At 34.9% G+C, this 25569-nt stretch overlaps 1 protein-coding gene across 5 annotated transcripts in view; it reads right to left on the bottom strand.

The window, feature by feature from the left end:
- Positions 1 to 1145: 1145 nt before the first annotated feature.
- Positions 1146 to 25569, bottom strand: part of LOC121419047 — a 46138-nt gene continuing 21714 nt past the window's right edge. For 3 of the 5 annotated variants that reach the window (XM_041613328.1, XM_041613331.1, XM_041613332.1), the window contains 20 exons: positions 19898 to 20028; positions 18892 to 19027; positions 18460 to 18602; positions 17509 to 17606; positions 16933 to 17161; positions 15637 to 15821; positions 14612 to 14713; positions 14067 to 14138; positions 13408 to 13458; positions 12992 to 13056; positions 12239 to 12379; positions 10608 to 10804; positions 9783 to 9970; positions 8531 to 8577; positions 8124 to 8165; positions 6604 to 6793; positions 5796 to 6050; positions 5447 to 5568; positions 4926 to 5045; positions 1146 to 4067 (listed from right to left, as the gene is read on the bottom strand). In XM_041613328.1, the coding sequence (XP_041469262.1) occupies positions 3929 to 4067; positions 4926 to 5045; positions 5447 to 5568; positions 5796 to 6050; positions 6604 to 6793; positions 8124 to 8165; positions 8531 to 8577; positions 9783 to 9970; positions 10608 to 10804; positions 12239 to 12379; positions 12992 to 13056; positions 13408 to 13458; positions 14067 to 14138; positions 14612 to 14713; positions 15637 to 15821; positions 16933 to 17161; positions 17509 to 17606; positions 18460 to 18602; positions 18892 to 19027; positions 19898 to 20028 (2653 nt within the window). In that variant the 3' untranslated portion in view covers positions 1146 to 3928. The remainder of the gene's footprint in view (positions 4068 to 4925; positions 5046 to 5446; positions 5569 to 5795; positions 6051 to 6603; positions 6794 to 8123; positions 8166 to 8530; positions 8578 to 9782; positions 9971 to 10607; positions 10805 to 12238; positions 12380 to 12991; positions 13057 to 13407; positions 13459 to 14066; positions 14139 to 14611; positions 14714 to 15636; positions 15822 to 16932; positions 17162 to 17508; positions 17607 to 18459; positions 18603 to 18891; positions 19028 to 19897; positions 20029 to 25569) is intronic. The other 2 variants (XM_041613329.1, XM_041613330.1) reach the window with 2 other exon arrangements.

Here is a 25569-nt window from a genome sequence, read left to right as displayed (position 1 = left end):
AATAAACTGCCATGGCTTCATTTTAAAAAATTGTGAAAGAGGGAACCTATCTTGTAGAGTTTGTGGGAAAGTTTTTTTTTACCAACAATTGTCTTGACCAGTTTATAACATTTATCACATATTGAAAATTAAGCATTGATGTCTCGAAAATATAGGACCGTATTTAGACATTAATCTGGCATTTGAAGTCCCTAGAAGCAATAAATTAGTTTGAATAGTATTTATCCAAACATTTTCAATTAATGAGAGAACATAAAATAATGAGAACTGAGAGAATGAATGCAATGATATAAATATAAACTTAATATTTATTGCTACTATTTCATTTGAAATACTCAAATCTGTAGATATCTTTTCTCTTTATCCATTGATGACAGGCATATATGTTCATAATCATGAACAGTTGAATTTTGAAATTATATCACTATTAATTCCCATTAGGAACTTTATCAAAAATCATATTTGTTGTTTACCATTACATCATATCATACAAGAAACAAAAAATAACTTGAAGCTCCTTCACATGTTCAGTCATAGAATAAACAGAAAGACTCTGTAGATGAATTAAATAACACTACTATACATTGAAATAAGAAACAAATACTGAGCCAGTACACCTGGGCCCCATCTTACAAAGAGTTATGATTGATCCAATCAACCTCAAGTATATGGAAATCCATCAATAACATAATATTTCTTTAGGAAATTTTTTGCACAATGTCCTTCGTAAACAAAGAGAATCACACTGAACTTTTAAGAAAACTATGAATAGACAAATCATATCTAGAAAATGTTTTGAACAAATATGAATATTCGATGTTGACGTTGCTGGCTTTCCATAGTTGTGGTTGATTGGCTCAATTGCAAGTCTTTATAAGATGGGGCCCTGTAACACAGTTGCAACTATATGTACACAGTTTGCTATTGACTTACAATCATTCTTAAGTGTAAGTTTGATTGCATCATTTATTTCACAAGGCCATGGACTTGATCAAAATCTGAGGATGTTTTCTCTCCTGAAGGGGAGTGGTTTGTGTGGCAGATTCTATGTGATTCTTATCTACAAATTTTATCTCAGCCAATCAGAAGTAAGAATTTCTGTAGCTTAAAACAACTGTCAACAAAAATCAGTGACTAATTGGTTCATGACAGACTTCCAGAAGCATATAAATGTATAAGATTGACTGTGAAACCATTCTTGGATTCAATTATAAAGAGATACAATAGTTCTATTTTTATTTTTTCTTAAACATTCATCTAGATAAAAATCAAAACTTAAATCACATAACTAGACATTGCTCTTGAAGTAAATAACAACGTAAAAACAGAAAATAAGTATAATTTTCAGAAATATAGCATTAATCTCAAAGAGATACTTACTAGATCTACTTCCCTTGAATACAGCTTTGCTTACAAGAGATGTCTTACCATACAAGTCAGGCAAAACAAACTCTTTGTACTGAACCAATAATACCACTGTAGTAATTACATTCTTTTCCACACAATATGCATCATCTCCACTCCCTGAGGAGTAAATTGGAATTTCAATACAAAGTGATACCGCTATACAAGGAACATTCATTTCTTTTTATTACTAAAAATCATATTACCCCCAAATATTCAGATTATTTGCAAATTGCAAGGAATATTCTAGCATATGGCACTATATGGATATCAAGGAAGCAGCTCTCAACATAAAGGCATCCACCATCCTATCCCATATGAATAGTGAATAAAAATGGCAGCAATCAGTACCAGCACCATCACGCTATGAGGCATAATTTGCCCCACTCTATCCTTTCTTTGGGGGAATGTACATGCTTATCAAATTATCAAACACTGTCTGCCATCTTACCATATCTCCTGGCAAAGTATATCCTATCATTCCATTCCATGCTAAAAAAAAAATCTGCCTACAAAAATAAAATTAAATGCATTTTTTTCTCACTTGCTAGTACTGAATCAAAGGTAGTGTCAATAAAGTAACATTGTACCAACTATGGGTATTGTACTAATTACTACAATAGACGAAAAGGAAAATGCATGCAACTTCAAGATCAATGCAGCACCAAGATATTTTGATAGGGGAGAACAAACCCCTTTCTTCCTGAATTCTTGCATTAGTTCTTTTGGACCACTTTTACAAAATGACAGGGAATGGCTTTCAACATGGACACTTGCCCATGGTATTAGTCATTATGGTGTCCTTAAAAAGCAAATAAATGAGGGGGGGCAAACTACAATACAGGGGAATTGATACCATAGGACAGGAAGGATAAAGAGTGAAAGGAAAGTGAGAAACATGTGAATTAAATAAACAGTAAAACATACCCTGGTAAGGCACTTTCATGGTTGGAAACCATGACCACTACTGTATGGAATAAGATAAACGTAATGTACTTTTCAAAGCATTTTATATACACAGAGAAAAAACAATTCTGTTCTTACGCCTCTTAGCTTTCTCAACTCAATCATCCACTGATAAATATCTAAAGAAAATGAAATGTTCAAAAAGAAACGATAAATTTATAGACATAAGCATAATGTATTTTAAAAAATCTTGCTTTTGTTGATAAAAGCATCTAACATGAACACATACACCAAATTTCAAGGTGTTTTGCAAACTCCTCCTTGAGTGAAATATCTCTCACAGATTCATTACACATTTCCAAGTAAGCCGTCTGCAGAAACATTTTCAAAGAACTGCAAATAAATAAAATAAAAATGATCATGATCAGCCTTTCAAGATGGATTCTTTATCACAGATATTCCAGTAACTAAACAATAACTCACGAGAAACAGATATAACATGTCAAAGTATAAAAAAAAATATTCACAAAAAGACACCTGGGGCCCATTTCATCATTGTCATGACTCCAGCCTGATAACATCTCTATGGAAAGCCAAGCTGCACAATACAATGATAGGACAAGATGCCCAAAAGAACGATATTTGAACATAGGAAGCATACGTCTGTTCACAGACAATTATTGTCCAGCTTGGCTTTCCATAGAGATGGGGTTGTGCTGGAGTCATGATGCTTTCAAGAAACGGGGGCCCTGAATATGAACAAAGTACACACATTGGCTCTTATAATATGCCTAGTGGAATGAGAAGAATGTGTGGTCAAAGAATTGCAGCAACAGGTTACCTCTCTTAACAACATCAGGATCTAATAACACAAGGCTCAACAATTGATTTTAATGTTGATAACGATGATTGATTGCATATCATAATCTACAATCTAGTCAGTCCCAGGATCAATTGCTACGTTTTGTATTAGAGGACCAAGAATTTGTCTTGCACTTAAAATCACTATCTGAGGCAAACACAAAACATTCAAGTCATATAAGATATGGATAAGATGACCCACCAAGAAATAAAATTCACAATACATTTAATGTAAAAGCAAAAATATACATTTCATAATAAATCTATAATTAATACTTCTAAGTATCATATAAACATATTTGTTCACCATCTTTGAATTGGAAATATAAGCATTAGGTAAAATATGAAATCATACAAAAAGTAAAATCATAGAAATATCCATTATCAAAATAAAGAATTGATACAGGTTACAAGGTCATTCTAGGAATCATTTTCCCAAAATAATAAATTTCTCAATATCATCTTATATATTCATATATATTGTTGCAGATTTGACAAGACCTCCTATCTAAAATTTTTGAGGAAAGTTAATAATTAATTTCTTTTAATTTTCAATGACTTGAAAAATTATTAAGTGTCCTATTGTCCATATCCAAGCTGTTTACCACAAAAAATGACGCCACTATGCGATACCAAAGCAGAGACGATCAAATTGTATACAGTGTAATATTTTTTTCCCCCACTCTCCTGAATATTCTGAGATATGATATAACTGGCTCCAGCACTGATGGCTATTATAAAGTAAATCCTTTCAGTACTAATCTTCTGTCCTTTCGGCACCTTCTGGTACTAAATGCTTGAGGACACCTTTGAAGAACATCCCTGAATCCTCAAGACCAGGCTGGAAACATTGATCTAACCAAACCGTCCTGTACTCTTCCATCATACTCAATAACCTGGGTAATAAAAAGGGACAGTGATGTCATGGTTAACGACCATCATAAGGTGCATTTGTACGTAAAGTTCCAAGGGTAGAATGAAAGTTTTGAAATGTACATTGTAAACTCAAGGGTCAACAGACAATGAGCAATCTCGGCTTTCATGGGATATCCTATCAGGGCATTTGAAACTTCCAAACCTTCTTTGGGTTATGTATTGTTATACAATGAGAGTATATGAAAAAAAAGACCTTCTATGTGTCATTCCTATAGGGGCGTCATGGTGGAGAACAGCTTTCAGAACTGAAGTGGCTACCCTGAGTAAATATACCATTATTATCATGAAAATCAAAATGTGTACTGTAATCTCAAATCTAAGATTGAAAACTATTGGGCACTATTTGAGCAACCTACAAGATATATTAAAATACATGTAATTTTTCAAAACTAACTATATTTGGCATATCAGGTCCAAAATTACTGTCTTTTTTTTTTTTTTCAATTTTAAGCCTGTGCATTTGTATTATTTGCATTCATTGGCCCATATTTTACCAATACATTAGAGAAATTCTATTGGTTTAATGAGTTTCATCAACTTTTGTCATCTTGCCAACTTTCCTTGATTTTCAAAGGCTACGCACATGTGTCAACTGTTACTATGGTAACTGTCAGACTAAACATCAGACAAGTACTTTCATTAAATACTCCCTGGGAAACCTGATGAGTAAATGGTCTTTCAAATTGGATTTTCATTCCTATGAAACAGATTGAAAAAGGTGTGAGCTATCCTACTTCAGCTAAAACAAAATGGAAACAAAAAAAATGAAAATCAATTTAAAACCTAACACAAAAAAAAGTAAATATCTATATGCTTACTTATTAGCTGAATCTGTCTTTGTGGTGGCAGATAAGTTGGCAAGTCCTACGTTGATGACATTGAAACCACTCTGGGCATGGTTGGGTTTCTTACCAGCAATCACTAAAGCTCTTACAATCCTAGGAAGAAAAAAATGTATGTCAAGCTATATCTCTCATGGTGCCAATTTTCTTTTAAACTCTGAACAATGGATACCTCTAACATCTACACTCTCTATTACAGTAAATTCACAAAGTTGTTCACAAAGTTGTTAAAACTGCATTACTTTTTAGAGTGATTCTAAATATGTGTAATTCATTCAATTTTATGTAAGAAACATATTATGCAAGAAAACTGGGCTTTATACATTTTGTAGACAATTTCCATTACATCCACATTGTTTGCATTGATAAATTTCTACACACATTGTTTTGCTTTTTTGTTAAGCAGTTATTACGCAGTACTGATACTCTTGATCCATATATTTTTTTTTGTGTTGCCCCTCATACTTGATTCAGCATTTAAAGTGTTTGATACTTACTTGCAAGCCCAGAACATCAAGTCTAGAGTAAGATGAACCTGAATATAAACCCTCCTGTCGAGCTTGAGTTTATCTACAGCATTCAGAGAAGTTTGTGACTTGCGTATCCTCCTCATGGCAGTCTACACAGAAGGAAAAATGAATGAGGAACTGTGAAGATGGTATCAAACCAAGATGAGGCACAAAGAGCAAAACCAACCCTATAAAAGATCAGTGGGAGGATGGTATGAGTCCATCAATAATTCACAAATACAGACCCATCAACCTCCTTTTTAACACTCTTGTCCACGTAACCAATACAGTCTACATCTAGTCATAATACTACCACCATGACTCTAGGACAACTTACATTGATGACTTCCAGTGACATGAACTCCAGATCAACACTGTCCGTATCCTGGATGACACGACAGAGGAAGGAGCCTTCTTTGGCCGGTATGACCACTGATTTGTGAGTGATGGGTAGATCTAGTTGATTGAGTGATGCCTGGGTGAGGTAGGTATCGATGCGACCGACCTCAAGGATCGCTTCACCAAGCGGTGAGTCAGGGTCCTGTAGCATGTGACGATTGATCATTGCAGACAGGTTGCCATGGATAAATTCCTGCAAGAAAACAAACAACAATATTACTTGATAGCAAAATTTTTCATTTTGGGTCTGAAAATTTTAACACCTTTGAAAAAAAAATGTCATTCAAATGTATACTTTGTCTTTTGCAATCTTAGTCACTCACAATTGCAACCACAAAAAAATTTAAAAAGAGACAAAAAATTTGAAGCCTGTTGCATGAAATGCAAGTACCAAATATTAGCATTTGGTTGGTTGAAAACCAAATTAAGTTTCAATTTCTAGTTTCATTTGATTGCAGAAAACGCTTGGTTATGTGTTGGATAGTGGAAATAGAGGTATACATACTGGACTACACAAAAATGTTTCGCCTGAATTCTTCAGCTGTTCCTTGTCACATACAAGAGTAATCTCAATGATCAATAAGAGGTGTGGAGTGCTTCTTAAGAGTATGATCTAACCAATTTGTGATGCATAATATACCACTCACAACTGGAAGATAAAGGTAGATTTTTAATTACACTTAAATCTTTGTGAACCCCCCCCCCGAGTTCCCGATGATAATGACAACGACGTTGATATAACTCACCAGAGGTGTTGATGCATTCCAAGACAAGCCTGCTGCAGCGATGTAAGCTGGCCAACTAAGTACTGGATGGTTTGAGTATGTACAACCAGCCCAGTTGGTCAATAGGAGACCAATGGCATTGGGGTTTGTAGTAGCTGTCTTGATGGCATTAAATATGTTACAGATAGAGCCTTCTGGACCACCACCCAAACTGAAAGAAGCAAATTCAAAGATGTAAAGGAATAATAAACAATATCAAAAGAAATGCAAAAATAACATCAGATTCAAACTATAGAAAATATAAATATATGTATCACAACAGTAGTGTAAAAGATTGTGATGCAAACGTAATTGATTATTTCAACAAATTATACTACTTTGAATGAGGGTGTTCTATCTAATTATAAAGGAATGCAATAAATGATAAATGATTAATAATGTGAGATTCTAACCCAAGTAACAACAACTGAAGTACTAGTTAGTCCGACCTCTCTTATCCGGCCTCCCCTTATCCGGATCTCTCTATTATCCGGACGCACACTTACCGAGATTTTTTTTTTTTTTAAATCTAGTACAGGTATGTGAGGAAATGAGATTTCAATCTAAACTCAATCCTATACATAAACCCACTCTGATTACATATATATTTCCCAACATAGTCACCCTACACCAAACATATTTTTCATGAAAATATCTCACCCAAATCACCAAAAGAACTTTAGGAATGATGATTTCCAGTAAATCCGGTTGCAGCGCAAACATTTCATCACGTTTCTCTTTTTGATTCGCGGGAAAAACAACACATGTCTTGCTAGCTAACTTTAGGCCTCAATACGGACAGCGCCATCTATCATGTTTGAGCCTACAGTCAGTGGAACAATGGCTGACATTGCGAAGATGCGATACTCGCCGCGATGATCTAATTTTAAAACTTGGTTTCATCGAGTCATTCACTTTCTTTCGAAGTATGCTCGATGTATACCTCAGTCATTTTAGCAGGTAAATTATTCAAGAGTTTTGGCCATCGATCGATTTTCATTTCAATAAAAAACACTGCCTATAAAGTATAATTTGCACTGACTCTGCAGTGAATATTGTCTTTACCGTACGCCCACTACAATAGTGCAGTGTAGCTACCGCCGGTGGCCTGGGGAGGCAGCCGGCAGCGCAGCTGCGTGTATTTAATATTGGGTCTCCCAGATCCGGATAAATCCCTTATCCGGATTGGTGCTGGTCCCAACGTGTCCGGATAAGAGAGGTCGGACTGTACTAGTTAGTCAAAAGAATGTGACAACTATTCAAAATGATTTACATAGTCACTTGATCATGGAACATACATGTACAAACAATTAACACTTTAAGGGCAATTAGTTGAATATTATTCTGTAAATAAATAAAAACTTGTTTTTGGAAGAACACATAACTTGAATGTAGGATTTAAATAAACCATTCCCCTTTTCTATAATAATGTAACATCTAATTCCTGAGATGTATTCTGCAAGAGTACAGTTTGAAAATTTGTTGAATATAAATAAACCTACCTATTCCAGACACCTGTTCCAGGGCACACATAGAAACCTTGTCTGAAAGGAGATGAAAAATTAGACCAAAAAATGTGATAAATGTAAATTAAAAAAATTACATATCAACTCAGCCTGCTTAAAAACTATGAGTGGTATTCTGATACTTAAACTGGGGTGTAACTTCAGACTAAATTGAAAGTTTAATCCACAGGTTTATGGAATGTTGAGCTCTTCTTCCTTATTCAACATTCATAACAAATATAACAAATATTTTAGATAACTTTTCAAAAGGGGATTACAATAGTTCGTACTTTGTTTATGAATTGGCAATTGGCATCCATCAAAGCAAGCAAGAGAGATAGGAGGGGGGAGGGAAAGTAGTCCTATTGCAACCAAGAATATGTGACTGTGTACATATAACTCACCCATTTCCAAGTAGCTTCTTTCCTGATTTCTGAAAGTCAGAGTTGCTCTGGAAACAAAATAACCATGCTTACTTTTAAAGGGATGAATTAACATTGTACAAATAAGGATAATATACTTCTGATCAAATGAAACCAACATAACCAATAATGTCAGAATGTCTAAATAAACGAAAGATAATAAAAGCTTACTTTACACCGTGCTTGCAATTTAAAGGCATTCATACATTATAATACAAGAAGTGTGATAAGTTATGAAATCTATCCTATTCTACACTTGGCTATTGCATATTATCAGATATTAATAATATTATTTAAATAGCGCACGTATCCACCTTGTAAGGTGCTCAAGGCGCCCCTATTATACCCCAGCTAAGATAGTCTACCGATTCCGGTGCTCACAGCTTTTAGAGGAAATACTACCTGACAGTACCCATTTACCTCAATCAATCAATCATACAGTAGTCAGCAGAGGAAGAATGAATATATACTACTCTAAACACTGAATATATACGACTCTACACATACAAGAAATCACGTAGAATGTCTGTACAAGAATCCTTATACAAGGGAGTATTGTTCTTCACACCAATGCTAATCAGATGATCAAGGTGATTTTCATGAGGATATAATATATGACAATAATGATCTGTATAGGAATCATCGCACAAGGGTATTATGGCTTACATACCCTTGCCTCGGAATCTTATCTAAACAAATGGTTCAGTTACTCTCTCTGCTCAAACAAAATGCCAAACTGATGATCTTAAAGTTCAGCAAGGTTTGTACAAGCAGATATCATCCAAATACATTTTTTTTGTAAATGGATTGGGAAATTAAACATGAGAAAATAATGACTTGCTCATTTCATATTCATTATAGTAGAAACAATTACATTGAAAATTCCAAATACCATATTTATTGGATCACACAAAGCTCATATGAACAGGAATCAAGCCATAATGGTCAATGCTGATAGTCAGATTTGAAAACACTTGTGCTCTGCAAATATGACTAAATTTTCTAAGAGTACCATTTCCATAATTAAATCCAACCATAGCACTAATACAAAGAATTGCACTTGGGGAACAAAAGTGCCCAGGTGTTTGAACAGAAAACTATTCCTCACATTTAAATATAAAAAGGAAGGTAAGATAGAAAGCATGCAAACAACCATTACAAATATTGTCAACAGAATTTCATTGACCATGTGGAATTTTTCAAACTGGAAAAGGCAGTATAGAGTGCAACTTACTTTGGAGCCATACAGCATAGCTACACTTCCAATGGGGAGTTGTTTGAAGCTGGCCTCATATACAGAGATAACATTAGCACAGAAGAGTGCTGTTTGATTCCTTCCAACGCCTATCAACCTCAGTTGATCTTGTATACTTAGGATGAATGGTGACGGTCTTGGGAGTTCTACTTCATCCTCTTGTGGTACTGCCATACAGAAAAGAAAATCAGTCATTTAAAACATGCCATTCAATCATAGTTTAGAGACATTTTCACATCAGAAAAAAAAGACAAATAATGAAAACAAATAAGCAATTTGCACATTCAGCATTTCTCCAAGTACTCTAAGGAGATGAAATTTCATTTGTTTATTAGCATGCAATGTGACATTCACATTTCTTAAGAAAATAATGCACATTCTTGCCTTCCTAAATGAGTTCTTTGAATTTTGCTTTCATACTGCAAACATCCATGAAAACGTTCTGGTACTACTAACAAGATGTTTGCATTCACACTTGCGCATTCTCAGGTATCATTCTTATCAGCAGGAGTAAAAGAGTATACTGAATCTTTCTCTTCTCACATTACTTTATATACCATTTCATTGCTTTTTCTCTATGAAGATTAACAAATCAAAGTTGATTTTGGCTGATTTACCGATGATTTTATTACCTCTGTGGTCAGTGATTCAAACGACAAAGGTTTGCGATTGATAGGAAATACTGAGTATGAAAGAACGACATTCATTGGTTTCTGACCAGTGTTTTAAACAAAACGTGCATATAACATTGATCTTAAATGGCCATTGCCATTTAACAATTGATCACCAAACTTCCAGGTTTACCTTCTGCTTCTGGTTCCGTCTCTGTTTCTCCAGACTCTGTTGTCTTGGTGTCCGATGATTCCTTCTTTGTAGTAGGATCAGGTGTCTTTGACTGATCTGTTGAGGTGTTTCCATCTTGTGGTGTTTCTGGACGAGGGCTTGGAGGAGGCACTGAATCTAACAGCTTCCTTGTCAAGTTTGGTCCAATGTTCACAACCCTGCAACACAGAAAGCAAAAGAAGTAGAAATGCATTTGGTTACCATAGTGTTCAAAGGCATCAAGATTTGCATTAACATACTCATTAACAATAATTTTGATGTACAAAGATCAAGAGCATTTCATCAACATTTCTTGTCCAACAAGTTGTCGGACCTGACAACTTTCTTTGATAATGATTTGCTGAGAAGCACTGTTACTGTATAATGTATAACAGGTAACTGTCGGATAAACAAACTTTGTAGGATAACACATCTGACAAGTACTTTTATCAACCGTTCCCTAGATTTCAACATGATCTGATGGGAATCACTATAATTTAGCAACTTAGAAAAGGTCACAGATCGTGAGTAACATACAAATAACTTTCTGACAAACCACCTAGGCATGTTATATCAAGTCTGAATCAATACTTTTAAAGAAACAAAAATTTAAAAAGCTGATTTCTTGATTTTTCCCCCTGATGCTTCGTCATAAAAGTTTGAGTAATATATGTCCTGTTGTTCTATTATCTTGCATTTTAATAGTTCTATATCAGGTTATAATTTGATGTTGCTAAACCAATATGTTCCCCCACTAGGGTAGCCAACTCAACAAAACTTGACAAGCCACATGGCTTTTGTTAGCCTATCCCTAAATTCCCTTATTACATGTACATTTAAATTATCATATATGTGTGCATGAACCAAGGTTTATTTACCCAGTTTATTCTTCCTCTTCTTATTATACATTGTTTGCATTGTTTGTATATACATACTGTGTTAAATTCGATACGGAACTTAACTGGATACCCCAAGCCAAGATCACACTTTTAAAAGCTCGAAGTAGAATGTTTTTCCTTCGAAAGGTTAGGACCGCGCATGTTCAAGAGAGGATATTGCAGGTCTTTTATAAAGCAATGGTGGAAAGTGCACTTCTTTTTAATTCAATTGTTTGGATACATGCAAGTAGGAAAGAGGACATACTCAAACTAGAAAGAGTTGAAAAGCAAGCCTCTAAAATAACAAAAGAAAAGGGGTGCTTTGTGGACGAGAATAAAGGTAGAGTCATTGAAAAAGCCAAAGAGATCCTTATCAATGAGAAACATGCCCTTCATAAATATCATAATTTGATGAGGTCAGGCAAATGTCTGAGATCCCTTCCCGGCAGAACCTCACGCTTCGTAAATTCTTTTGTTCCAGTGTCAATTCGTGCATTTAATAGCCATACTTGAAATTATGTTACCCCACTGCCTTTATCTTACTTTCTCTTATCTTTGCTTGTTAATTTGTATAATGTTTATTATATGTATCGTGTAATCTTCTGTGTGTATCATGTAATATTCTAAATTATTTTGTGCGAACAAATTGAATTTCCATTTGTACTTGATTGCAATTGGACAATAAAAATATCTGAATCTGAATAAATGAACTTAAAATACATGCATGGCTCTTACTTGGTGGATCCAAATCTTGATAGGACTTGTTGGAAGATTGAGAAGAGAGGAGGTGAAAGGTCACTATCTTCCATCAGATCAATGTGAGGAACTAACTTGATGAACCTCCACTGACAAAACACTTCCAGGTCAAGCAACTCACTGCATGAGATCAATCAAAGTCAGCATGTAAATGTAGTGATTATAGAAGTTGAACACTCTTTGAAAATGTTTAATGTGACTTCCAGAAAATGTCACAAACTGCATACATATGATTCATGATTATATGAAAAACAAAATGCTGAAAACAATGCAAAGAAATGTAACATTGATGTTCACTATTGTACAAAAATATACATGTTAGACATTTTGGGAAATTTTGAACTTATCACATTTTCCATAACCTAAATAAGTCTTAATGGAAGTTTTTAATTACTTTTATTCATCTGAACTACACCACTATCGAACATGTGTAGTGAACTCTGAACTAGTAGTCTGAAGTTCAGATCATACCTATATGTATAAAACCAATATTCCTATTTTTTATAATGGCTTGCCTAGGTCACCAAGGTTTGATGGGCCACATGTGGTATATGAGCTGCAAATTGAGAAGCCCTGATCTACATCATCAAATTGCTGAATCCAGATAAATACCAATACATATTTCAACATTCTCTTATTTTCTAAACTGAACTAAACCAAGTACACATTATCAATTCTGATTGAAAATAAAGTAAATTAAAAATACTTGGTTGAAAACTGGTTGAAAATTACCTTCCAGAATATGGCATGGTGTCATGTATAGGACTATCCTTGTATGCTTTCACATACAGATGAAGCTATGGTGGAAAGAAAAATCAGAATGAAACAACAAAGTTAATTTGGTGTCAAATATTTTTAAATACAAGAGCAATACTTATCTATACAGTTAGATTATTCTAAACAAAGGATATGTGACAGCCAGTGTTTTTATTTTCCTTAAAATCATAATTTTCATTGTCATTTTCATCACCATCACTGTTCTTATCACGTGTGGAAACAGCACATTTTAGCAAGCATCCCAACCAGCATCTCTGTAAGTCTTTCCCCTATCCACTTTTATTTGTCTATGATGAAAAGGAAGGGAAAGGAATGAAAAGATGTTTATAAGGATTCCCACTGAATGTGGTACAGACTTTCTTATTGCTTACCTCATTGTATTTTAGCTGAGCAAAACTATTCACAAGTTGAAGTAGGGTATCCTGAAAATAAAAACAAAACTCCAATTACAAACTTGATCACAAATTTCATGTTCTATCCAAGTATACATTTATTTACATGATTGAAAACAGATGAGCATCCAATCCATATAAATATCTAGTTTGTTTTTCACCCATCACTATAAATACCTTGCTTTTTTAAAACATTGATGAAATTCTGATTCTTATCCTTTAAAAAAAGAGCTTGAAGTCTTTAACTCTATTTCTAATGACCCAATTCTTAGTATAAAAGTACAAAAACAAGTGAATAATAACAAGTCAATGAGTATATTAACTTATCCAATAATATTATATAAAAGAGATACTGTAAACCATGTGAAGGTCAATAGTTCTAGTCTAATGCAATCTTCGTTTTGATACATTGTTTCACAAAAAGTCAAGTTTGACTAAAAGTCGTGCTAAACATTAGAAATCCATGTAAAAACGGTATATGAATTTAGGGAACATTTGGTAAATTTTAAGGTGTTTTTTTGTTCTCACTTTCTCCAAAACAAAATTTGTGAATGGTCTTTCTTTTAGCGGTCGTTTGAACATCAGTTAATAATTTTGACTGGGGTGAAACACCACTCTGATACATGAAGCTTACTCACCATCCTTGGTACTCTGCCAGCTGATAAGTCTAACATGACAGCTCTATGTTTGATACTAGGCCAATCAGATATCTAGTAGACAAAGAAACATGAAATATGAAATGTTCATCATCTATGTGTAATATTTTCATTCATATGGATCTGGATGTAATTGTTTTTTCGTTGCACCTGTGTGTAGAAAGATGGATGCAGACAAGAAAATAATCAAATACATCTACATAGATGCAATTTGCTCATTTTCTTTGATTTTTTTTAGTCACATTATGATATACTTTGATTTAAATATTTTTTTTTAGAATTGATTAATAATTTTACCTTTGTAATAACTTACTTGTTATAGGGCATACATTTGCTGATTGATATGTTTACTTCTATATTTTGTTTATTGTCAAGTGCATAGATAAGTACACCAATTATCATGCACTCTTATTATCTATCATTATTATTGAGATCAGTATTGGCGATTAATTCCTGGGAAAGAGTAAATTTGAAGGTTAAATAAGATTAAGAACCCTCTCTTGGTAATGTTTATAGGCTTGACTTACCTCAAGTTGTGGAATGCCATCCTTGTGACAGAGTTGGACCAACTGAACAAATGTACTTGTAGCATGCCATAGACCGGGAAGATCAGCAGCAACAATCGTCACCTGAAGGTACAATACGAAAAATGATTGGTTATTTATTATTTTTTGTGTATCACCCCCACCCCCCACCTTTCCAATGGTGGCTCATTGATTTCCAAATTGCTTAATGTTTCTAAACCCCAGAAAATATCATGGTCTCATTGAGGGTGAATATTAGGGGTTTAAAGTAAAGTGCATTAAAACACTTTCAAATTTTCTGTATTACGGCAGCTCATCTCCTAAATTGGAATAAGTTTGTTCAGACTTGACTAGCATTATCTTACACTTAAATACTGCAGCTTTCAATCCTATTGAAGCAATTGGATTGTTTCATTGGTCAGAGTCACAAATGTAGACTTTTTTTGTATGACCTATGGTCAACACAACAGTGAAAAGCACAAGAGCATGTAAAGAGTACAAGCAATTTTTCCAATGAAGCCCAACTGTAAGTTTTTGTCAAATCATGTTCAAAATGTTATTATCAATAGTTCATAAAAGTATAATTGTACAAATGTTTTGTTTAAAAGGCTTATCTGCCATTTCTTTATCGCTTTGTTACCTGGCCAAGAAGGGATTTTTTCCCATCTAAGCTGTAGGACCTTTGCAAACTATGAAGCCCTCCAGCACACAATCTCTTTGGCCTGAATTCACAAAAGTGGTTTGGAAAACCATCGGTTGAACCCATCCATGGTTTAAGCAGATTTTTGTATAAATTATGCTTAATTTACCATGTATGATTAAAAAATGTCCAAAACTGACATACGCTTATGTCATAGTGCACCAAAGTGGTGCCTGTTGCCATGGTTAAGAATGCTACTTTATTAATGATTCCACTGTTTTGAACAGTAGACTCATTAATTCAAAACAGTGGACTCGTTAATAAAATAGCGTGCTTAACCATGGCAACAGGCGTCAATTATGCAAACCAATACGAAGAGGTTACTCACCATTTTTTCACTGACTGATAACCTATAGCTTTCCTCTCTGCAAAATGGCAGAGGGTTGATAGTACAAACAATCTGAGCAGTAGGATCTAAGCATACTACAGAGTTCTCCAGCACACAACGATAGCCTTTCTCCATCAAGACGGCTGACTGGATCGTCCAGAGGTCAACCATGGGTTCAAGGGTACCTGTACAACGTCAAATCATCAACTACCATGTTGAAGCTAGTATTAGTTGATAAATGGTGTCATTATTTTGACAGATGTAAAATGAACAACTAATGATGAGATCAATGCTGAACAAAAAAAGATTGTATTTTTATTTAAACCACCATATTATTGTAGATTTGGGCAAAGTGTGTCAAGATTTGTCTCAATCCCCTAAATTTTATGCATTTTCAGATGTTCAGAGCTGCAACCAAATTTGGAAACAAAATCAATAAACACATCTTAAAACATATCTCATATACTTTTCCAGATGCAGAAATTTTGGTATCATGTATAAACTTAACTATATGTAAAACTTCTGCATTCAATATCATTTTTTATGTTCATGTCTATATTAAAGGTTAAGTCCACCTCAACAAAAAGTTGATTTATATAAAGGAGAAAAATCCAACAAGCACAACACGGAAAATTTCATCAAAATCAGATGGAAAATACGAAAGTTATGACATTTAAAAAGTTTCACTTAATTTCACAAAACAGTTATCTGCACATCCTGTTCAGTATGCAAATGATCACAATGATATCACTCACTCACTATTTCTTTTGTATTTTATTACATAATATCTGAAAATTTCTTTTTTTCCTCATAATTGTCATGTGAAACTAAGTGTATTCCTCCCTGAACATGTGGAAATGCCATTATTTTAATAGCTTAAGGTTAAGCCAAGTTGGTCCCCATTGTCAAATCTGTAAAAATTGAAATATTGTATAATTCAAACAATGAAAAACAAAAGAAATGGTGAGTGAGGAACATCATTGACTCTTTTATTTGCATATTACTGAATGGTTCATATAACTGTTTTGTGAAAAAATAGGCAAAACTTTAAAATGTCATAACTTTTCCTATTTTCCATCCGATTTCAGTGTTATATTTTTGGACTCAATCAACTTTTTGTTGGGGGTGGACTTGACCTTTAATGTAACTTTACACTAATCTATGTCAACTTCATTTATTGTATGCTCAATTTCTATTATTGATGTTTGTAAGCATTATAAATGAGCTGTCCTCATAACTGTTTAATTTGCCGTTTTCCAAAAAATGAAACCAAGTAAAATACAAATCAGTCATCACCTGATTGAGGCATAGCTGCTAGTTGTACACTGAAATCCTGGCTAAGAGTAAATTTGGCTCCATTCTTCTGAACAAGCTGCTGAGGTTTGGGCCAGAGGAAGGCCAGCCTTGGGTCTTCTTCGACATCCTCCTCCTCCTCTTCCTCTTCTTCTACTGTCTCTACCTCAACCTCCCCGTCATCTTCCTCATCCTCATCTTGGACTGATGATGATACTTGAGGACTTGCAGCCTGCACAGAATATTTTCAATAAACTATCATATGTATTCATTTCATATCACTTGTATACTACGGCCACTTTATTGAATTCACAATAGACAAATGAAAAAAATTTTAATGTAAATATTAAAATTTGACAGTTTACGTCATGATACATTACTTGATTAAGTTCTCAAAATTTCTTTAGATTTGATTTGATATATATACTGAGTTTATCATAAAGGAATGAATTTTACAAAAAAACGTAGACCTATTACTGTCAATGCAAGGCAGCAAGTTGCATTTAAATTAAACACATTGCAGATGGCTCATACATGTGACCATGTGTAAATAATCTGAAGTGGATAGGTCCTTCTTACCTCTGGGGTTGTAGTAGAATCATCCTTGACAGATGAATCCTTCTCTTCTTCGGTCTTGACCTCCTCCAATGTGACTGAAAAGAAAGGCACATCTACACCTACGTAAAACATAACAGTACTCAACCTACTCTACAATTAAACATGAAACAAGGCAAAAGCAATTTTGTGTCTCGCCCACTTATGAAAATAAAAAGAAATATCATGATTTTTGAGGGCACGCAAGAGGATTATATCGAAACTTCATTGTGAAATGACTGGGATGGAATAACACTTGTCATAAGAGCCTTGCACGTAAACTTTAATGTTGACCTGAAAATGACCTTTGACCTTACCATATGACCTCAGACTGCAGCATAACATGCAGGTCCCCCAAGTCCATCTACCATCCAAGTTTGGTTGAAAAGCGACTTACAGTTGTGGAGTTAGGTGTCATAAGAGAGTCTTGCATGTAAACTTTAACGTTGACCTGAAATGACCTTTGACCTTACCATGTGACCTCAGACTGCAGCATAACATGCAGGTCCCCCAAGTCCATCCACCATCCAAGTTTGGTTGAAAAGCGACTTATGGTTGTGGAGTTATATGTCATTACAGGTTTGTGACGGACGGACGACATTTGGATCCCTAAGTCACGCCTTCACCTCTGGTGGGCGAGACAAAAATAACATATCAACAGACTAAACCATACAAGCTTTAAGAGCATGTAGGGGCATACAATCTTAATTTGCAAAATTTGAAATCCCTTTAAATTGATTTGAAAAATTTGTCGGCCATAACCTCAATTTTTTTGGGGGGAATGGGGGGGGTGGTCATTAGCAAAATTACCAACATTTAATATAGTCAAAGCAGTCCAAATACCTTCTGTTATCACCTTGGTTATGTCAGAAATGTTAAAATCTCCCTGTGTAATTCATTAAATTCCCTGACTAATAATAAGAATAGAACACTCACTATCTGCATCATCAGACTGCTCTACTGTTTCACCATTCTGTCCATTCTCTGCATGTCCATTCATGATGACTGGTGGGACTAATACTTCCTTCAGTTCTTGACTATCCTCTGCTAAATCTAATGGACTCTTTCCTTCAGATTTACTGAATGGCATGAAAGCAAAACAGCAAATAAATTTTTAATCATTTAAAGATGACAAGGCAATAACAACTGTGCACCTAGGAATAGAATATTTGTAGATACATGTAGACAGAATCCCTAAATAAAGACTTTGAATATTCTTTGTTTCATTCATTGTCTGTTTTTAATGAAACCAAGTGTCAGGATAAACTTCCCCTTTGAATTAAAGGCCTCATATCCAAATGACTTTGTGTACAAAATGTCTCTGAGCTTTGATGCTGGGCCATCCTATACCTTAAAGACTTTACTCACCCTCCTGTTGCTTTAGTATTGATGTCTGCACCCCCTGCTACCAGCTCCTTCACAATGTCAACATCCCCCCTCAAGACAGCATCATGTAAGGGTGTGGTCCCATCGGAGTTAGTAGCATTCAGGTCTGCATTGTACTCTATATAACATGAAAAACAGCAACTTAATTCAAAGATTCAAATCACATAGTATCAATGGGGGATTTTGATGAATTTGGTCATTTGAATGAAATTCATCTGCGATCATCAACTAGCCATAATCTATAAAAATCCTTCAATGTCTTACAGAAAAAATATGTTGAAAATGTGTCTCTGCTAATGAAAAACTGATTATTTCCAATGACTTTTCAGACAAGCTGTAGAGGCATTCAAACTCAGTTATGAAACCTTTCTGTTGCTAGGTATCCATCCAATAAACTTAATTTAACTTTGTTAAACATTTCAATCAACAATCATTGTTATTGGTATCATTTATATCAAAACAAATGAAATATCCATATTAAGAGATAACAACTGCATAAACATCAAACATGGAAAACAAAAACCAACTTTACATATTGATACAAACAAAAATTATTTTACTAGCCAATGAATTTATTAAAGGTCAATTGGCGAGTGACCATAAATCTTATCCTTCAATAGAAAAGTGTATCAACCCAATGTTGCCAAGAATTACATTCAAGATCTTTCAATTAACAAGAATATTCTGAAATCCAATGCCTTGAAAATTAAGTATCTCTTATACACAAAAAAATCAACTGATCTGAGAATTAATTTGATTAACAGACTGGTATTATTTGAAATGAAATTAAATAACCATCAGTTATGAAGATAGACTGCATTTCAAAGCACTTTGGAGGCCCAGTATATGCAAAATCATATGAATGGAAACATAATAATAAAAAACAATGTTGAAAGATATGTATTGTCTCTTTGTGTATGTACTGTACATGTCTAGTAGGATTAAGGTGAACTGTGTTCTAAATAAAACGTTTTATTTCAAGCCTTACCTAAGAGTATTTTGATGATTTCTAGTCCTGAGAAGCTTGCAGCCCAATGTAGGGCTGTATTGCCGCCTGTTGCTTCATCTTTATTATTGATATCAAGACCACTATCTAGCAACTGCTTCACTTGCTCTGCCCTAAAAGAAAAATAGCCCAAAAATATCAAATGTTAGAAAGTGATGCTGTTCCTACTTTGATATTAGCTAGAAAGGCAGGTAAGCTACAGAGATGCACTGTGACATCTGCATATATGCCATTTGCAGGGGCCTCAAGAATCCCTAAAAAATAACCACTTTTAGATAGTTTACTGATTGTGAGTCACCACCATGATTGTCTTCTTCTACATCATCACCTCCTCCTCCTTCTTCTTGTTCTTCTTCATCATCATCATCCTCCTCTTCTCCTCCCCCTTATGACCATCATCATCATCATTATACCGTATTTGCCGGCGTAAAGGCCGCAGCGGCGTATAAGCCGCACCCCCGATTTTGCGAATCATCTTTGAAAAAAAAAAAAATGCGCATGACAGAATTGCAGAATTCCCGGCGAAGTCGGACAAAATCTTGGTTGGAAAATTGTTCAACAATCGCCGCGGAATGGGAAATAATAAACACGCATGCTTTAAAGGAGACACCCGAAGAATCCAAAGTATTTTATAATGCCTTTTTGTGGTCATCATTGTAAAGGGGAAGTATTACTAATCAGATATATAACTTCACTTTTCAAAATAGTCATTAGAGTTTGCAGAAATCAGCTCTCAAAAATGATTTATTTTCATGCCATATTTCTGCCTTCCATCAGTCCTCTTGCGAGCTCCAGCTGAGTGACGTCACACAATGAGCGTGAGCAGCTGAGCTGACAGCAGCCCATTGAAGACGATCTTTCCAATCAGCGTTTTTTGCTCTTAGAATTGTTTATTCCTCACAAGATTGGTCTTGTTATATAGATAAAAGTTTGAATTTACTGAACAGTGAAATAAAGTGCACATTTAACGTATTTTGGTAACCGATATTTAGCTTAGAAAAAATGATTTTTTTTTTCAAGAAATATATTTGAATAAACAAAGCATATTTTCACTTAGAAATCACACTTGCGACAAATTGATATTATAATCAATATAAAGCATAGACATTCTTCGTCACGACTGAAAAAAAATTATGAAATTTCATTACGTAACAAAGTCAGGAACCACAAAATAACATGGCAATATCCATCTCGAAATGATTGAAATTGCAGTTGAATTGCCGAAACATGATAAGCCCACAGCGGCGAGCGGACTTTGTTTCATATATCTTAAAAGCACACAGTAATGTAGAGAATGGTCTGTGGCCAAACGTGTTGGCCATCGTTTTGTCGTGTGCGAGGACCCTGGTTCAAAACTCGGATTAACTTGGTAATTTTTTTTTATTCCTTCTCGTCCCTACCCAGCTTTTTTTTCTTGTGAAATCCCATTCAGAACTGTATTTATCAAATCTTATTTAATTGCTGCTTTTGATTTTCAAGTTCTTGATTAGATTCTACTCTTATTTGGGATGGGAGGGGTACAGGATGAGTTAAAAGTCAAGTCCACATCAACTAAAAATTATTTGAATAGAGTAATTTCCCTTGCTGTTTTTACTCAAAACAGTCACAAAACAATGATATGCAAATTAGTGTTGTCACTCACATCACATTCGTTTCTAATTTTTTGTGGCATTTTGTTTTTTAATTCTTTGCAGATTTGAGTATAGGAATTTCTTCATCCGAACACAATAGGTTACATTTACGGAACTGTAACTCTAAATGTTATTTGGAGGAATTAAAATCCCTCTGAAAATTTTTCAGAAAATAAATAGAAAATTAAATATCAAATCTACATGTCATGTAAATATATCAAACAACAAAATACAAAAGAACTTAGTGCGTGTGACATAACGGTTAGTGTAATTTGCACATCGACACAGATGAGCATATCATCGTTTTATAAATTAGGCAAAATTTCTCAATGTTAGAGTAGTAATTATATAAATTTGAATCAAAGTTTTTATGAAATTTCCTGCAATATCTTATTTTTCTTTAAATTCAAATGAATTTTTGATTGTGTGGACTTCTCCTTTACTCTTAATGTAGGGAATGCATAGCAATATTTATCCAGAAACAAAATTGTCTTAAAATATGCAAATCTGTAATTGGGCACATGTTCACTTTTCTTTCATCCAGGCCACTTCCTCACACCCACCAGGCTTACAGTCTTAGAACAAAAAAAATGATGAACCATCACACAACAGCACACAACATTCAGTGCTTCACAATAAATATTTCACTTCTGTTCATACATGTACATGCAATAAATATTGTGGAAAACAAATAGAAGGCGTACCCATATTCAAATACTGTTTAAAAGGACAAATATATTATACCTTTCGAGAAAAATCAGCACGTTAGATATCTGATAACAAAACACAAATATGGGGCACTGCAAGAAACTTATGTTCCATTGCAAATCAAGCGTAAGTCTTAAATTCAAATTCAAGCGTAATAAGGTCGAGTTGCAATAGCAGTTCAACTACATGTACATGTTTGTCTTTAATCAAAGGACTTACCCTTGATTTGGGACGTGTGATTGATTAGAAAATTTCTTGCAAAATGCCCTAATAACATTAAAATTGTTTTTTTCGTTTTAAGTTGTGTGTTCTTATTTTCGACAAGCTGTATTCCTGTCCAAGTCAATTTTTTTAGTTCTCTCCAAAACTGTGCTCAAAATCGTTTCCAAGATCGATAAAGATAAATTTTCTGTTGCATCATTATCAGTCCAAAACTTGCATCGTAGCTCCTGGAAAGAGTGAAGAAAAAAATGGCTATATCCAAATCAGTAAGAGGACATGATGGAATCTCCCAGATTGAAGTAGCAAGCAGAGACCAGAAGTCACCAGAGTCAGCAAGTGTGCAGATCTGTGTGTAGAAGAGAGAAAAAATAAAGAAATAATTTAAATAATCAAATCAAAGTATGAATTTCATTATCTTGATGATTGACGACGTGCGGTGGCATGTAATTCCCGGTCAACAACAAATAATAGTAGGTTTAGACACCTGAAAAATTCCACTCAGAACACTGGTGCTCTACCTCAACGCTCAAGTGATGTTTGTGTAGGCCCCACTCTACTTACCGCTTAGCGGTAGTGAATCACTTGAGGTACGGTACTCTGTGTCATTACAAAGAGTGCATTTATCTTCATTGTTTTATGTTGAAGGCACTACGCATTCATATGTAGAAGCACTCTAATCAGAAAGAAACACCAGACTCTAGTTTTGGCCAGGAATCAGCATGATCAGGGTAACCACTGCTGAAAATTTGTCTTGCTTCATGACATCGGCATTATGGTGATATAATTCTGTGTATCTGGATGTATACGATACAGGGCCCTCCTGAGCATAAACGCATTGGATACTAGACCTGTGTATAATAAAAACTTAAACATTTGGCCTTATCGTGAAAACATTTGGCCTTATCGTGAAATTTGGTGTTTGTGCGTTCATTGTGTACAAAGTCAATGGGAGTGGATCACTGCCGTTGACGAAATAAACGGCAGTGAATGGACTGGTGACAAAAACTACGATAATGCCAAACATTCCTCTGAAACAGCATATTTTCAGCCATGGTCCATGCCAGTGCTCCTAAATAATTTAATCGCCTGAGTCCTGACCAGTTTATTTAGAAATCTGACTGAAGTCTTTGTGAAGAAAAATCTGCTGGAATTGTGCAAAAACATTATTTCTAAAATAAAGACTTTTTAATTTTAATAGTAGTCATGCCAAAATGCATGATTCTAAAATTATATCAGATCTGTATCTGTCATCTGACCTGAATGCATCGTCAGAACAAGTACAGACTACAGTTTCCAAACATGCTTACCTTGACTTTTGACTGGATCAAACAGCGTAACCTGCATCGGCAGCAAGTGAATGGGACCGTACAGCTTGGAATCAGAGCAACACAACGAAGACTGTCGAGTGGACAAAATCGGTCTTTCCAGTTCATAACTCAATAAAAATGGACAAAGTAACACAGTTCTGGTTCTCTTATAGTCTGAAGATGTCGAAATCGGATATCACAACACATGAAGAAAACGGTAAATTCGAAGAAAAATAGAGACCAGGAAGGTGTATCAGTGTATTATGCACAGAGAGATAGTGTGTAGTCGATCATGTGACGTCATTATTCTCGACTGTTTTCGATCGCGTGAATGTCTGCCTGGGGGCGGCTGGGGGCTGAGAAGGGTCTCTATTAATTTCATTTCTTGCATTTCCACAACATCTGTAAGACTTTTTAGTGACATATTTGTGTATAAAAAGACAAGACCTTTCCATTCATATATAATTTGTCTATAATCATCACTTTCGTGAATTTTCTTTGTGTGTATCCTTTAATTCTTCTTACTACCGTATTTCATCTTTTTCGGAAGGCGACGCAAGGAAAATAATCCACCATCGACGTGAAGAAGCGGCCGTGGTAATCAAGGGCTGCAGAGGTAAACGAGAGCTGCGGAGGTAAACAAGCGCTGCGGAGGTAAACAAGCGTGGCGGAGATAAACAAGCGCTGCGGAGGTAAACAAGCGTGGCGGAGATAAACAAGCGTGGCGGAGATAAACAAGCGCTGCGACGGTAAACAAGCGCGGCGAATGTTTTATTTCTTTCAATTAACGTCTTCTTTTCTTACAAATAAAGTTGAATAAATACACAAGCACGGGCGGTGTTTCAATGTTTGTTTTTATTGAAGTCGGCGATGTCGTATGAGAGAAATAAAGACTGAGAGAGGTAAAGACCAAGTGAAATAAAGACATTGGCGGCGGAAGCCCAAAAAATTAGAGGGGTCTACCTGAAATTTTGTGATGGACAAATGTAAAATAATTTGACAAGCAAAAAAAAATAATTAAAAAAATAAGAAAGGTCATCAACCTAAATTTTAGGGGGGGGGGACAAGAGACATTTTAAGGGGGGTCCACAGGAAACAAAATTGTTTCCTGTGGAAATTTAGGGGGGATCGTCCTCATCTCAAATTGTAACAAATGTAAAATAATTTGACAAGCAAAAAAAAAAAGGTCATCAACCTAAATTTAAGGGGGGGACAAGAGACATTTTAAGGGGGGTCTACCAGAATTTAGGGGGGGGGTGCAGGAAACAAAATTGACAAGCAAAAAAAAAACGTTATCAAATAAAAATTTAGGGGGGATTGTCCCCCCCCCATCTCAATTTTTTTGGGGGACCTGCATGCCCCCCCCCCCCCCCCGCTTCCGCCGCCTATGAATAAAGATGAACACTGATTCTTTCTTGGAAGTTTGTGGTCTTGAAAAAGACCGTTATTAATTCACGCACAAAGCAATTTCAATTGACATACCTTGTCATGTTCCCTCGATCTCTTCCTGAGCGGGAAAATATTGAAGGCGGCATGATATCTTTTTTTAATACTTACGCTATTTTTCCACCTGCAATAGAATATTAAATTGCATGCAAACATCGTGTATCACGTACGTGTCATCATTATTATCGCACGCGTGCAAATCGTGCATCATCAGTTACTATTGTCAACATAAACATGCTCTACATCATCATCATCGTCGTCATCATCATAATCCAGAATGCCTAACAAGTTAAAATTTAATTCACTCATCTCAATGTTGTAACTTTAATTATCATTTTCA

This window comes from Lytechinus variegatus, chromosome 7 (genome assembly GCF_018143015.1).
Source record: "Lytechinus variegatus isolate NC3 chromosome 7, Lvar_3.0, whole genome shotgun sequence".
In the NCBI taxonomy this organism is placed as follows: domain Eukaryota; kingdom Metazoa; phylum Echinodermata; class Echinoidea; order Temnopleuroida; family Toxopneustidae; genus Lytechinus; species Lytechinus variegatus.
Note: the sequence above shows the minus strand (reverse complement) of the source record. Positions and strands in the feature narration are given on the sequence as shown.